Genomic DNA, 12,407 nt, shown 5'->3' on the forward strand with positions numbered 1-12,407 from the left:
ATTATGACGGCTCCGAATTTCTAAACAACATCGGAGAGGGTGATATGATATTCGATCGCGACGACCGAATTGATGAAGTCATGAACTACGATAATGACGATGACGAAGAACATGTTGATCCTGAAACAACAAAGACCGGCAAGGTATATATATTTATATAAGCAGGTATCTGGTGATCATCACATGTTTTAAATGACTTGAAGATATATTAACGAATCGATCTTTGTTCTTTCAGCCATCCGGATCGAGCAAATCTTTAGGCAAAAGGACGAAACGAGGCCCGAACAAAAAGTTGAAGGAGGGCGTAAAGTACAATATCGAGGCAGTCAGACCTAATGGCGAACCATTAGCGCCTAAGAAGATTGCGGACAAGTTCGTTCGTCAGTGCGGAGTTCTTGTGAAGGACCAACTCCCGATCTCCCTTCAAGAATGGAGAGAGCCAGCAAAAGACAAAAGACAAAAAGGCAAAGAGGACGCTGCTCCAAGTCCAGATGTTACTTTTGTCGACAAGAATCAAAAAGATCTGCTTTGGGATACTCTCATGGAACATTTCACCCTACCAGATCATTTCACAGAAGCAGATGTGCAAGAAAGTCAAGGACGCTGCTCTTAGGAAGATGGCGGTTGCATTCAAGAACCACAAGAATCGTGAATGGGACAAGTACGTCAAGGGAGGAAGGAAGACTCCAGTATTCGAGGGAACACTAGAGAACCAACGTGCTCATTAGGACGATTTCGTGAAATTCAAGGATTCGGAATTAGCTAAGGAACGGTCGAGAATAAACAAGAAGAATGCCGAAAAAAAGGATAAGTTTCATAAGCTGGGGCCAGGTGGCTATGCGGTGGCAATGCCTAAGTGGGATAAGTCTGAGAAAGAGATGGAGGATGCAGGTGCCACTCCAGTTACTAAGAGCTGGCCCCCAGGGTCAGGACTTGGTTCTATGCGCATGGAGGGGAGTTGGACCCGAAGACAGGCAATGTTTCGACGAGGGCAAGTCTGAAGGGAGCCGACGATGCGATACTTGTTGCAATAGAAGAGGCACGATCGGGGGTGTTCCAGCCCAACAGAGAGAACGACGAGCTTACGCATGCCCTGGGAAATCCTGAACACCCGGGAAGAACACGAGGCAAGGGCGCTATTCCGTGGTATGAGGGGTTTTCAGACTGGAACACCGACTACAGAACCCGTGCGAGAAAGAAGATTGCGGAGGAGAAGAAGAGGAAGATGGAGGAGGAGCAGAGGAAGCGGGACTATGAACGCCTTCAAGGCCTAGAAGCAAGTCAAGCGGAATTGGTAGTCAAATTCCAGCGGCAGCAGGAGCAGATCGACTCACTTACCCAGCAAAGGGGGTCTCAGCAGCTGCAGCAGCTAGCGAATGATCCAGCATTGGATAGCACCGCCCCATCCATGCTGAGAAGCAGCGTGGGTTCCGCCCCGGACGACGCAATGCTGGGTAGATACCCCGTGGATGACATCACGGAGAACACTAGCTGCGAGCTACACGTCAAAATGAAGAACATATCCATGAAGGTGGCGGACGCCGTTGCTTTTACAAATCCCCCCGAGGCAACCTTCCATTGCAACCCGATTCTAGCGGGCTATGCTCGTGTCTTGGTTGATGAGGTGGTGGACCCATATTCGGAGCTAGAGCTTGACTATCCTGGAGGTGACGACGAGCGCTTTCTCGGAGACGCCAAACATCGTATCATCCTATGGAAAAAGGATCACATCATCTTTCGAAGGCCACCGACACCGCGTCAGCCGACTCCTCGTCGAAGTCCGCCACCGAGTCAGCAGTCTCCCGCTCCTGCAAGTCCACCAAGTCCGGCAAAGTGTCAGGCCACTCCTCCTCCAAGTCCGGCAAAGTGTCAGGCCACTCCTCCTCCTCCAAGTCCGCCACAGCGTCAGACGTCCACTCCTCCTCCAAGTCCGGCACAACCTCAGGCCACTCCTCCTCCAAGTCTGGCACAGCTTCAGGCGGCCACTCCTCCTCGTCCAACTCAGCCCCGTTAGCCGTCTCCGCCGCCTCAGCAATCACAGAAGAGACATCCCGCAGCTATGGTGCGTAGCGGTACGAGTCGAGGTAGTACAGGAAGTAGAGGTGGAGGCAAGCGATATAAATATGGTCCAAGCCTCACGCCTCTTCCGCAGAGGGCTTATGACAGGTCCGAGGAGGAAATCGCAGCCATATCGAAGTTCGAGGTGGAAGCCCATTTTGCACCGAAACCGCCACCACCGCCAAGGGAGAAAGTGCCTGAGAAAACGATTGACCACTTCATTCGTATGGCTCAACCACCAGCTTCCAAGCCTGTTGACACAGACTATGAGCACCACATCAGGAAGTTAAATCGAGCACGTCTACATAAGGAGGCGAGCTCGGGATCGAGCAAACAAGAAGCAGCTGTCAAAAAATGCGAGAAAACCATTCCCCAGCTGGGAGAACAGGCGGCGCAATCGATCCCCTCGCTTGTTGTGCCAACAACACGTGACAGTACGCGCGCCCAATATTATTGTGGGCAAACAGTTTACGTTCCTGAGGTGGGCAATGTGTAATAACGGAGGAGCATATAATGCAGGCTGAAGTTCTCAAAATCACTGTTGGACAACTCCTCGAGATCGAGCCCATGCCTGTGCTTAGAGAGGATGAAATAAAACGGAAATATGTCCGGGGCCAACCTTTGGTCGAGCCAGACAAGGTCAAGAACCTCCCAACGAGAATGTATGAATTGCATCAATGGTACATGAACATTACCAAGATTTCCGATCGATTGTCCCTCATGGTGAATGTCAAGAAGGAGCATTACTACCATGAGAAAGTTGTGTCCGTTGAGTATTCTGAACTGTTTCAGTTATACAATCAAGACGCACTCGACAAATCTATCGTCAGTTGCTATTGTCTGTAAGTGATTTCTTTCTGTAATTTAAGTCTCAAGCTAGCTGTAGTGATCCTTTTGATCAATCATTACCTGTAATTATCCTCACTATATTTTTTTCTGTGGTATTATATGCAGGATGAAGATGTATGAAATGAGAAAAGGTGGACGCTATGGCATTGGGTTCATTGACCCAAACACCGTTAATGAATACACATGAAAAATAGATGCACGTCATCAAAATGCCGTAGAGGACAGCATGCTAGAGTTCTTGAAGCGCCTCAAATACAATGAAGATATACTACTTCCTTACAACTTCCAGTGAGTCACACTGTCTTGTACTACAAATTCTCTGTTTTTGCCTACTAGCTAGCTACATGTTTTTGCTTACATATGCCCGCTTAATTAAGACATGCAAACGTGTGTGCATGCAGATATCACTGGGTCTTGTGTATCATTAAAGTTGACGCCGGAACAGTTGAAATATTGGACTCACTACTTAAAAAAAACTGACTATAACATATTGTTTGGGATAGTCAACAGGTAATTTCAATCATTATTAACTATATATCTCGGCCTATTTAGTTCGTCATTTCATGATATGAACTATTTAATAACCCCTTTATTCATTTTCTTTGTCGGCGGGCAGGGCTTGGGCAAGGTTCATCAGCGTCACGGAAGGCGAATGGAAAGAAAAGTTTAAATGGGGAAGACCCAAGGTAAGTAATTAAGTAGTACTAGCTAGCTAGCTAGCTGCCATCTCTTTAATTATCATGCTTGATTAATTATTATCTGATCAAATTCCATTCTCGTAAAGGTCCTGAAGCAGGCGCAGGGGACTGATCTGTGTGCATTCTGCGTTTGCGAGAAGATTCGCATGATGGCGTTCGAAAGGAGCAGATCTCAAAGACAGGAATGGGTACGCTTGTCAAAATACTATTCACAATTTTTACACCATTATCGATATCTAGTCACACAACTAATACACATGCATATTGATCTCCTTCTTAACAGTTCAGAGAGGTGCGGGAGAAGCTCCTAGAAACGGAGCGCGTAGAAGCACTTCAAGAGGAAATAGCGGGATTTTTGCTCGACCAGGTCATAAATCCGAAGGGAGAATACTATTACCCGCTACCGCCCTCATGAAAACCACTTCCAATTGTCATCGTGCTCCGAAGGCACCAATTAGGCTAATGCCACTGGCTCCGAAGGCAACATGCATATGTAGGAGAAATTGTATATAGCTATACATGTGTGTATGTGTGAATTAATTAATATGATGGTTTGTGAGACATTTATTGATGATATATATATATGCATGATTGGTTCTACTAGAAATTCTATATATATATATATATATATATATATATATATATATATATATATATATATATATATATATAGGACTCCTCTTTTATACTCCCATGAGTATGTACTCCCATGGACTAAACGGGTTAGCGGTTATTAGATCTAATCATCAATTGCTCCACCAGCCGATGCATGCATGCATGCATCAAACAGATTGAGAGATTCGAGGATCCCGTTCGTTCAAGTTAACAATATTAGGTACTTGATTATTTTATAAAGACTGATAACAACCATGCGCCTCATACTTGCTCTGTACTTATATAATACATTTTCCACACACAAGCTTGAACTATCTGTTCCGATATAGAACATGATATATACTTTTTTTGTGGGCGAAACATGATATATACTTTGGGAAGATAGTATATACCAACTTTTGTATCTGAGTATATACTGCTTTTTAGCAACGGAGACTGTACTGTTTTTAGTATGGGAAGTATATACTGCTTTTTTGGTAGGGAGTATATACCTTTTTTTAGTAAGGGAGTATATACAACCTTTGTGGTAGGGGAGTATATACTTGTTTTTTTATTAAGGGCGCACATACTACTTTTTTTTACGTGAGTATCTACTGGTTATTGTGAGAGAGTCACTGCATTGAGTTAAAAGAAGAAGCAAGTCGGTAGCCGGAATGAGTATGATAAACTGAAAGTATACAATAAAAGAGTATATCAAAAACTAGATGAAACAGCAGGTGTAGTACATTTTGTAATGTGGTAGTATATGGCACTAAATACAGAGGCTTCTTCGCAGAAAAATAAAGCAAGAGGGAAATTTACATTCAAAATATTCCAGCGGCAATTTCATATACTGATACCATAATGAACACATAAAGGAAGATACTAGCAAGGTGCGGTTCTTGATCCTTCAATCAAAGGTTTCTACACAGTGATCAAGTTAGCAACCAGAGCTACTGTTTCTTTTTGCTGGGTATATACTACTCCCTCTGTAAACTAATATAAGGGTGTTTAGAGATCACTAACCACTCTTATATTAGTTTACAGAGGGAGTACTTTATATCAAAGACAAAATAGCAGCTGGGTATATACTACTTTCCAAAGAGTATTTGTGAATCCATTTCATCATATGCCCACTAACCAAAATAATTAAAGATATATGTTGATCTGTTTATGGCTAGCTGGGCGCCACTAGAGGTTGGACCGTAAGGGTCCACTGAAGACCAGCGATGCAACACTGCATCATTGACTGCCACAAGCCACATGAATCAATTCTTCTACTTGAGACACCCAGCCTCCATCCGGCAGGGACATCCACAAAGCACCAGAAAATCCGCCGTCCACAAAAATTAACTCGGCAAGCAATCAGATCCACGACGGGACCATATGCGCCTCTTTCAGATCTACAGTAGAAGAAAGCAAGACAATTATGGTTAATGGATGAGAAGATGCTACGGATCTAGACATGGATCAACATGCACGGAACGTCCAAGAAAAGTCGCTGACCTCTTATTCCAATAGTATAAACCACAAGTCCGGCCGGTCTCGTGCTCTCCGATCCAGTTGCCGATGAAGCTGTAATTTGGATCAGTCGCCGGGGAGTGATGGCGGCGGCTGCCATAGTTTCGCTGCTGACGTGTGTCGGGGAGCCGGCTGCTGCGGTTTGGGATGTATGAGGCGAATGGAAAGATAAGATGTGAGTGCGCCGTAAGAATCGGGTTGTTACTAATTTATTATAATCATTTGTGGACACAATAGCGGAATGGACACGTGGACAACAATCAGCTGCAGACGAAGGAAGGAGTACATACTTCTAGGAGTATCAACCCATATATATATAGGACTCCTCTTTTATACTCCCAGGAGTATGTACTCTCACCCTACTAAATTCCTCAGTCAATGGATTAATTAATTAAAATATTAGTAAATTGTGTTGCATGCGAGAAACAACCTCCAAGATTGTAGGTAACCGGTGCATGTTATCCCATGAAAATTCTGATATTTTTTTTCTCCTTTTTCGGGGGAGAGTCTGGTTTTGTTGCGGTGAGATGCCACTTTGAACGCAAGTAGTATATGCCCTTTATTTGACTTTTTGAATCTCAGTATATACCCTTTATACCTCTTCAGATTGGGAATGAAGCGTGTAAAATATAGACCTTTTTCATCATATCATGCTAGCAGTATATACCCCATATGTGTTTTAGTATTTTTCGAATGGTTGGTGGAGGATATATACCCAACGACATGGAAGACATATACTGCATTTTTCTTTTTGTAAAGAGTTCATTTTTCTTTTTGTAAAGAGTTCTGTACTGCCTTTTTAAGTAGTACTAAGTGCTGAACTTTTTGAAGGAGTATATACCAACAAAATTCAAGGAGTATGTACTGGCATTTTTTGACGGAGTATATACTGCGGTTTTTTTGAAGGAGTATATACTGCGGTTTTTTGAAGGAGTATATAACAAGAAAATACTCAAGGAGTATATACTGCCATTTGTTTAAGAAGTATATACTGCATATTTTTGGAAGAGTATGCTGCAGTTCGTTCCTGAAGAAGTGTATACCAAAAAAAGGTATGTACTGCATCAAAAGCAGTATACGTATATGCATTCATCCTTTCTCAGAACAATCATTATATTCATTTGAAATGAAAAGTAAGTTCATAAGTTCATATGCATCAGAAGGAGTACATATACATCATCATTATTTTTGCAGGGAATATATACATCATCATCAATAAGAAACATGACTTGATTATATGGGTGCAAAGGAAGCTACCAACTGTTTCTCGTGTGTACGTACTAGCAAATTAATGGCATGCACGCAGTATATTATAGGGCGTGGATCAAACAGGCACCATCGGTAGCTAGGAGATCCATGGTGATTGATCATGTGTTCTTCAATCTGACATCATATATCCATGGCGTGTGCAGACTTGGGAGAGAGCAGACCCGAGGGAGGGCTGCGACACTGCAGCTGCAGGTGAGATTGGGCGAGTCGGATCACTCGTCGCGCATGCATGAAACTTCACCATGGCCGCTCCACCGCACATGGACGGCTGCGGCGGCGGCAACGACGACGTAATGTATCCAAAGACACACACCCTGCATGTACAAAACAGATCGGATGGCATTGATTCATTGAAGTGCACCTAAATACAATCGGATGGCATCCCCAATTGTTTACCAGAATTTGGAACTAAATTCACACTAACCGTGAACAGAAGAAAAATCCCCAAATCTGAATTTTGGACCTATTTACATGTGGCACATATGGGAATAGAAGGCATCCTCATGTTCGATTGAACCTATAAACATTAGAAGAGAAAGAGTTGCCAACCTGTACAAGGAGATACAACCCTGTCGTCCCACATACTAGATCTGTGGTGGACTGGTGGTTCCTGGCATAACCTGAAAGAAGGAATAAGAAGCAGATCAACCGGAGTTAATGAAGCTGTATGAGAATTGTTGCCGTGAGGAATTTATGTATGGAGTATATGGTAGTGAGGCAAATCGATCAGGTACCTCGCATGTGATTGGTGGACTTCAAAAGCAGCTACTTGCGGTTAGAGACTTGGAGCAGGATTCAATATCAACGGAAAAAGAACAAGGCTCCACTAAAGTGAGTGCACCGTGCCGAAAAACAACCTAGTCACTGGTCAGTCACGTCAGCGCCATTGGCCGGTGAGAAGATGGGCGTCCCGGCCGAGCTACTCTTGGCCGCCGCCGCATATTCATGTGAGCCGCCGCCGCAGCTGGACGCCAACGAAACAGGAGGAGAGATGGATAAGCGGTCAAATGGATAAGGTGATACGACGGCAACTATAAAACATACCCAGAAAAATCGGAGCAGCGACCACGGTTTCTGTTCAGATTTTGCATGTATTTTTTCCTTCTAATTAAAGCGAATTAGTAGCACGGGGGATGAGCAGTAGGAGTATGTACTCCTAGGAGTACCAACCCATTTTCATATATATATATATATATATATATATATATATATATATATGCATAACGTGTATAATGTGTAGTATCGTAAAATACCAGCAAACGAAAAAGAATTAAAATGGAAACACAAAATTAAATAAAAAAGAAATCATAAAACTAAAAAAACCCCAAACCTCATAGTACCAGTTGGTCTTACCAACCGGTACTAAAGGGCTCCAGGCCCCTGAAGCTGGCTCATGCCACGTGGTTTCCCTTTAGCACCGGTTCATGCTGAACCGGTACTAAGGGGGGGGGGGGCTTTAGTGCCCACACTTTAGTGACGGTTATGGAACCGACACTACAGGGCCTTACGAACCGGTGCTATTGTCCGGTTCTACACTAGTGCAACTCCGACGATGGCCAGTTACGGCAAAAAAAGATGCTGCTTCCAGCTCCCACTCTAGCCGCTTCCAGCAAAAAAAAATTGAGCAAAGGTGGCGTGCTCCCTGAGGGGGAGAAGAAGGTGTGGAGGAGGAACAAGGAGGTGAAAAAGGATTGCGGCTGTGGCTCTCATCGGTAGTGCGCGCATGGCGGAGGGTGCCGCGGTCGCGGCCGGAGACGTGTGTGCTAGTGGTACGAGCGGGGGCTGGTGCCTGGTGGTGCGGGTGCCCCCAGCGCCTGTGTCGTGGGGAAGAAGAAGATGAGGGCAAAGAACGATTGGAAGCAGTGCTCTCGTCGCCTCTTTTTCTTCTAAGGGGTGATCCCATCGCCACTCACACGATTGATAGCGATTGTAGGGCCTGCGCACGTCTGGTGGAACGCTTCCACTTGCGCGTCGTCTGGAGACGTTTTCCTAAAAAATCGAGTCCATGGAAAATATTTGATCATAGAACTATCTCCTTTTAAGGAAAAAGGAGGTCTGGTAATTTATTGCATGTATAAGATTAATTATGTATGGCTGGATCAATGGTTTTATATGATTATATAATCCATATGAGTTTTCCATGTGACCTACTTTCTATATAATATCAATGGATTTTCCTTTTCATAGAGTCTACCTTAACAAAATTCTTCCATTTCGGTGAATCATGGTATACGTCTAGTCCAGTAGAAGAATGCTAGCTTTTCAACATGACATGACATCAAATTTCTACCCTTTTCCTATTTCGGTATCTTCAAAACTTATGAACCAAATTAAAATGTGGAGGGCTTGGCATTTTTTTACCTTCACGTATTCTTTACCCATTAATGTTCAACAATTAAATCTTGAGTTGTAGTGAAGTGGAGAACTAAACTAAGAGAATTTGACATGCACATCATTGTAGTATGTTTTTTCGGATATCCTATTTACCAATGATACAATCTGGAACCCGATTGGTTTGACCTTCTTTTTTCACGAGAAAACTTTTAATCTATTCATTTTCAATCATGACAGTACAACGTACATTAGAAATAATAAAAATTACATCTAGATCCGTAGAGCACCTAAAGTGTATCACGACATTGAAGCAGAAGAATGCAAGCACTGAAACGAGTTGAAGACGTGCCGTCAGTGCCATCTACGTTAATTAATTTGTGCATCTAAGGAAGGATAGTGGAAACTTCACGTGATTAAAACGTAGAGGCTCTTCCAGCAAATAATAATAATGGGCACAACGTTTTTTTCTTTCTTTCTGAAACGATCTAGAGTTACATTGAAGTGGAGTGCTGAACAAAAAGATAATTCGACATGGAGTACATACATGGCATTACACGGGGGAGTATTTATAAGCAATGACTTGATTTAGGGAAGAGTCAGCCAGTCGATTCTTTTTAGCAAAAATCAAAATGGTCAATGTAAATATGTATCTCGCAAAGAAGAAAAATATAGATAACATATAATAATTTTGAACTATGTAAATTTGGCACGTGCACATTTTTCATTTTCTAGTATTGTTTGTAGGCAACATATACAGATGACTTGCTAGGGCATGGCATATCGAGACAGGCAGGAGAACAACTATATCCAAACTAAGATGTCCTCAACCGTAGGTCTTATCGCGTTCATTGTCTAGCCCAAAAGACCAAAAACTTTATTTTATCATGGATGCGTATGAAAGCAAGATGGGAACACGCATGCATAAACTTTAATGTTTATTAGTCGACAAATAAACACATATAGTAATGAACTGTACCAAGCTGTTTGTGTAGTACTAGTATGATTTTTTAAAGATGTAATGTCCACTAGCGCCGCTAAAAGAAAAAAAAGGAAAGCCCTGCTACTGTAGCGTGTACTCCTTCACTGGGGAGACGCACATGGATCGGGCTTGCATGCTCCCTTCCCATGCTCCCACCTGTGCTCTTACTTTATCCTACGGCTGTCTTTTTTTTCTATTTCTAATCTAATCATCTCATCCCTAATTTTAAGGAGGTGGGACCGAACTTTATTTTCTTTCAATCAAATCAAGCCACGTACGCGGGAGTACGGATGAACACATGCAGGGGGAGCAGGCAAGTCTCGTCCCACGCACATGGGCCTCCCGTGGGTCGTATATCCATCGAGACGTACGCGAGTCGGTAAAAGCAAAACCCAAACGGGTCGCTGCCGCGCGCGGTCCTGCCCCCTGCTTCCCGCCTGGGCCCTCGTCCCCTCCGCTATATATGCCTTCCCCGTCACCGGCCACAAAAATCCCCAGACTTTTCGAAAGCCAAGATCCCACCTCCCTCCAATCTCTATCTTCTTCCTCTCGCGCGGCCGAGGGTATCGATCGTCCATCGATGGCAGCAATGGGCGTGGGCGGAGCGGTGAAGATGATCATCGGGGCGAAGGAGGAGCGGGTGGTGGGCACGGGCAAGGCTCCCGGCGTTTGCCCGTCTTGCGGCGGCCCCGTGGTGGCCACCGACGTGGAGAGCGAGCGGCGCATCCTGTGCCTCCCGCTGTGCCTCAAGAGCAAGCGCAAGTACTCCTGCACCAGGTGCTTCCGCCGCCTCGTCACCGTCTACACCTAGCCGAATCCAAGCCTCTACTCCTACCGATCCATCCAACCATCGATCAACTAGCGTGCGGCGTCGAACAATCCCCGAGTTCTTTGGTTCTTAGTTGGCCGTGGTTACGGTCCTAAAGTAGCTTGCTAGCTAGCCTGGCTAATGTAATTCATTCATCTAATTTCCAGTAGCCATACCTAGCTAATCTGGTGGGCGTGAAGGGCTGCAAAACTGGCACTCTGCTGTTTCTTGCAGCAACCTCTCTGTCAATGGTGGCGGGGCACCTCCGCGTTAATGCGCAGGCCAGTAATGGAAATTTGGAACGCGCCAGCTCCTCCTTCTTGATTAAGTTTTTTGAGTAACCCTTCTTGATTAAGTTTTTTGAGTAATCCTTCTTAATTAAGTTTTTTGAGATAATCCTTCTTCATTAAGTAAGATGGTGTAATTGATTAATGCACGGCTGGGACAGAACATCATGGTGATCGATAAAATGCAGTTCCAGCCCACTCCCCAGTGACTAGCGTACCCGTCTGTCACTAAAAAAGTACATTGACTCGTCTCGATCAATCTCGCTGTTCAACCTGAGCTGTTTTCTTTCCTTTTTTTGCGAAGGTTACAGTAATCTGTACTGATAAGCACTTAAGCAGTATAGCAGCCACAGAATCTCCGTCGCTGCATGTACTACAGTGGTAGCTGCCACAGATCGATGGTGACGGCTGCCACCGCAGAAGCAGCCGGCCGGCGCGCGGCCCGTCCGTCCGTTGGTTAACTGTTCCTTTCGCGGGCAATACGTCGTACGAGTAAAATCCCCGCGATTCGAACTGCACGGCTGCACACTAGCCGGCCGTCCAATCTGAACGCGCAAACGAGCCAGACCCTGTTCAGTATTCACTTTTTAACCGAAGTCTGTCATGACAGTTCATTAGTACTCCCTCCGTTTCAAAATAAATGACTCAACTTTTTACTAACAAAAAAAAAAGATTGTTATACTAAGATGTGTTCAGGGTTAACTGTAGGATTATACTCCAAAAGGGGAAGGGTAATTTATGCTTGCAAGCCATGCGCGCCGCATTTATTCAGTGCCTAATCGGAGATCAGAGCACATGGAAAACACGATTTATTCAAGAGAGAGTCAACGACAAGTCCAGAGGAGAAGGGGAGGGCAGGCAAAGTAGCTAGCGAAGAAGGAAGGTAGAGGCCCGTTCAACTTTGCCCGCTCGCCACGTGTGTACGCAAGAAATAAAATACAACAGGCTAAATCTCGATGCTTCAATAAGAAAATGAGAACATATCACGTATTGATATGCAGATTCATGCA

The 12,407-nt window shown here is 44.3% G+C and overlaps 1 protein-coding gene and 1 long non-coding RNA gene across 3 annotated transcripts; one reads left to right on the forward strand and one right to left on the reverse strand.

Annotated features, from left to right (window-relative positions):
* Positions 1-6,846: 6,846 nt before the first annotated feature.
* Positions 6,847-8,129, reverse strand: LOC119365455. Of its 2 annotated transcripts, none has more exons than XR_005175537.1 (3): positions 8,034-8,129; positions 7,724-7,953; positions 6,847-7,609 (listed from the first exon to the last, which is right to left on the reverse strand). It is a non-coding gene; the product is annotated as an uncharacterized LOC119365455 (long non-coding RNA). The 2 variants fall into 2 exon arrangements; XR_005175538.1 differs by lacking the exon at positions 8,034-8,129 and having other exon boundaries at positions 6,848-7,303; positions 7,414-7,609; positions 7,724-7,981.
* Positions 8,130-10,809: 2,680 nt separating this feature from the next.
* On the forward strand, positions 10,810-11,438 carry LOC119368238. Its single transcript, XM_037633550.1, has one exon. It carries the CDS (start codon positions 10,883-10,885, stop codon positions 11,111-11,113), a length of 231 nt encoding a protein of 76 aa, XP_037489447.1. The 5' UTR covers positions 10,810-10,882; the 3' UTR covers positions 11,114-11,438.
* The last annotated feature ends 969 nt before the right edge of the window (positions 11,439-12,407 follow it).

Source organism: Triticum dicoccoides, chromosome 2B, assembly GCF_002162155.2.
Source record: "Triticum dicoccoides isolate Atlit2015 ecotype Zavitan chromosome 2B, WEW_v2.0, whole genome shotgun sequence".
Lineage (NCBI taxonomy): Eukaryota > Viridiplantae > Streptophyta > Magnoliopsida > Poales > Poaceae > Triticum > Triticum dicoccoides.

Bases quoted from the DNA above. Each gene is read 5' to 3' on its own strand.
- LOC119368238 (XM_037633550.1), top strand. From the start codon at position 10,883: ATGGCAGCAATGGGCGTGGGCGGAGCGGTGAAGATGATCATCGGGGCG.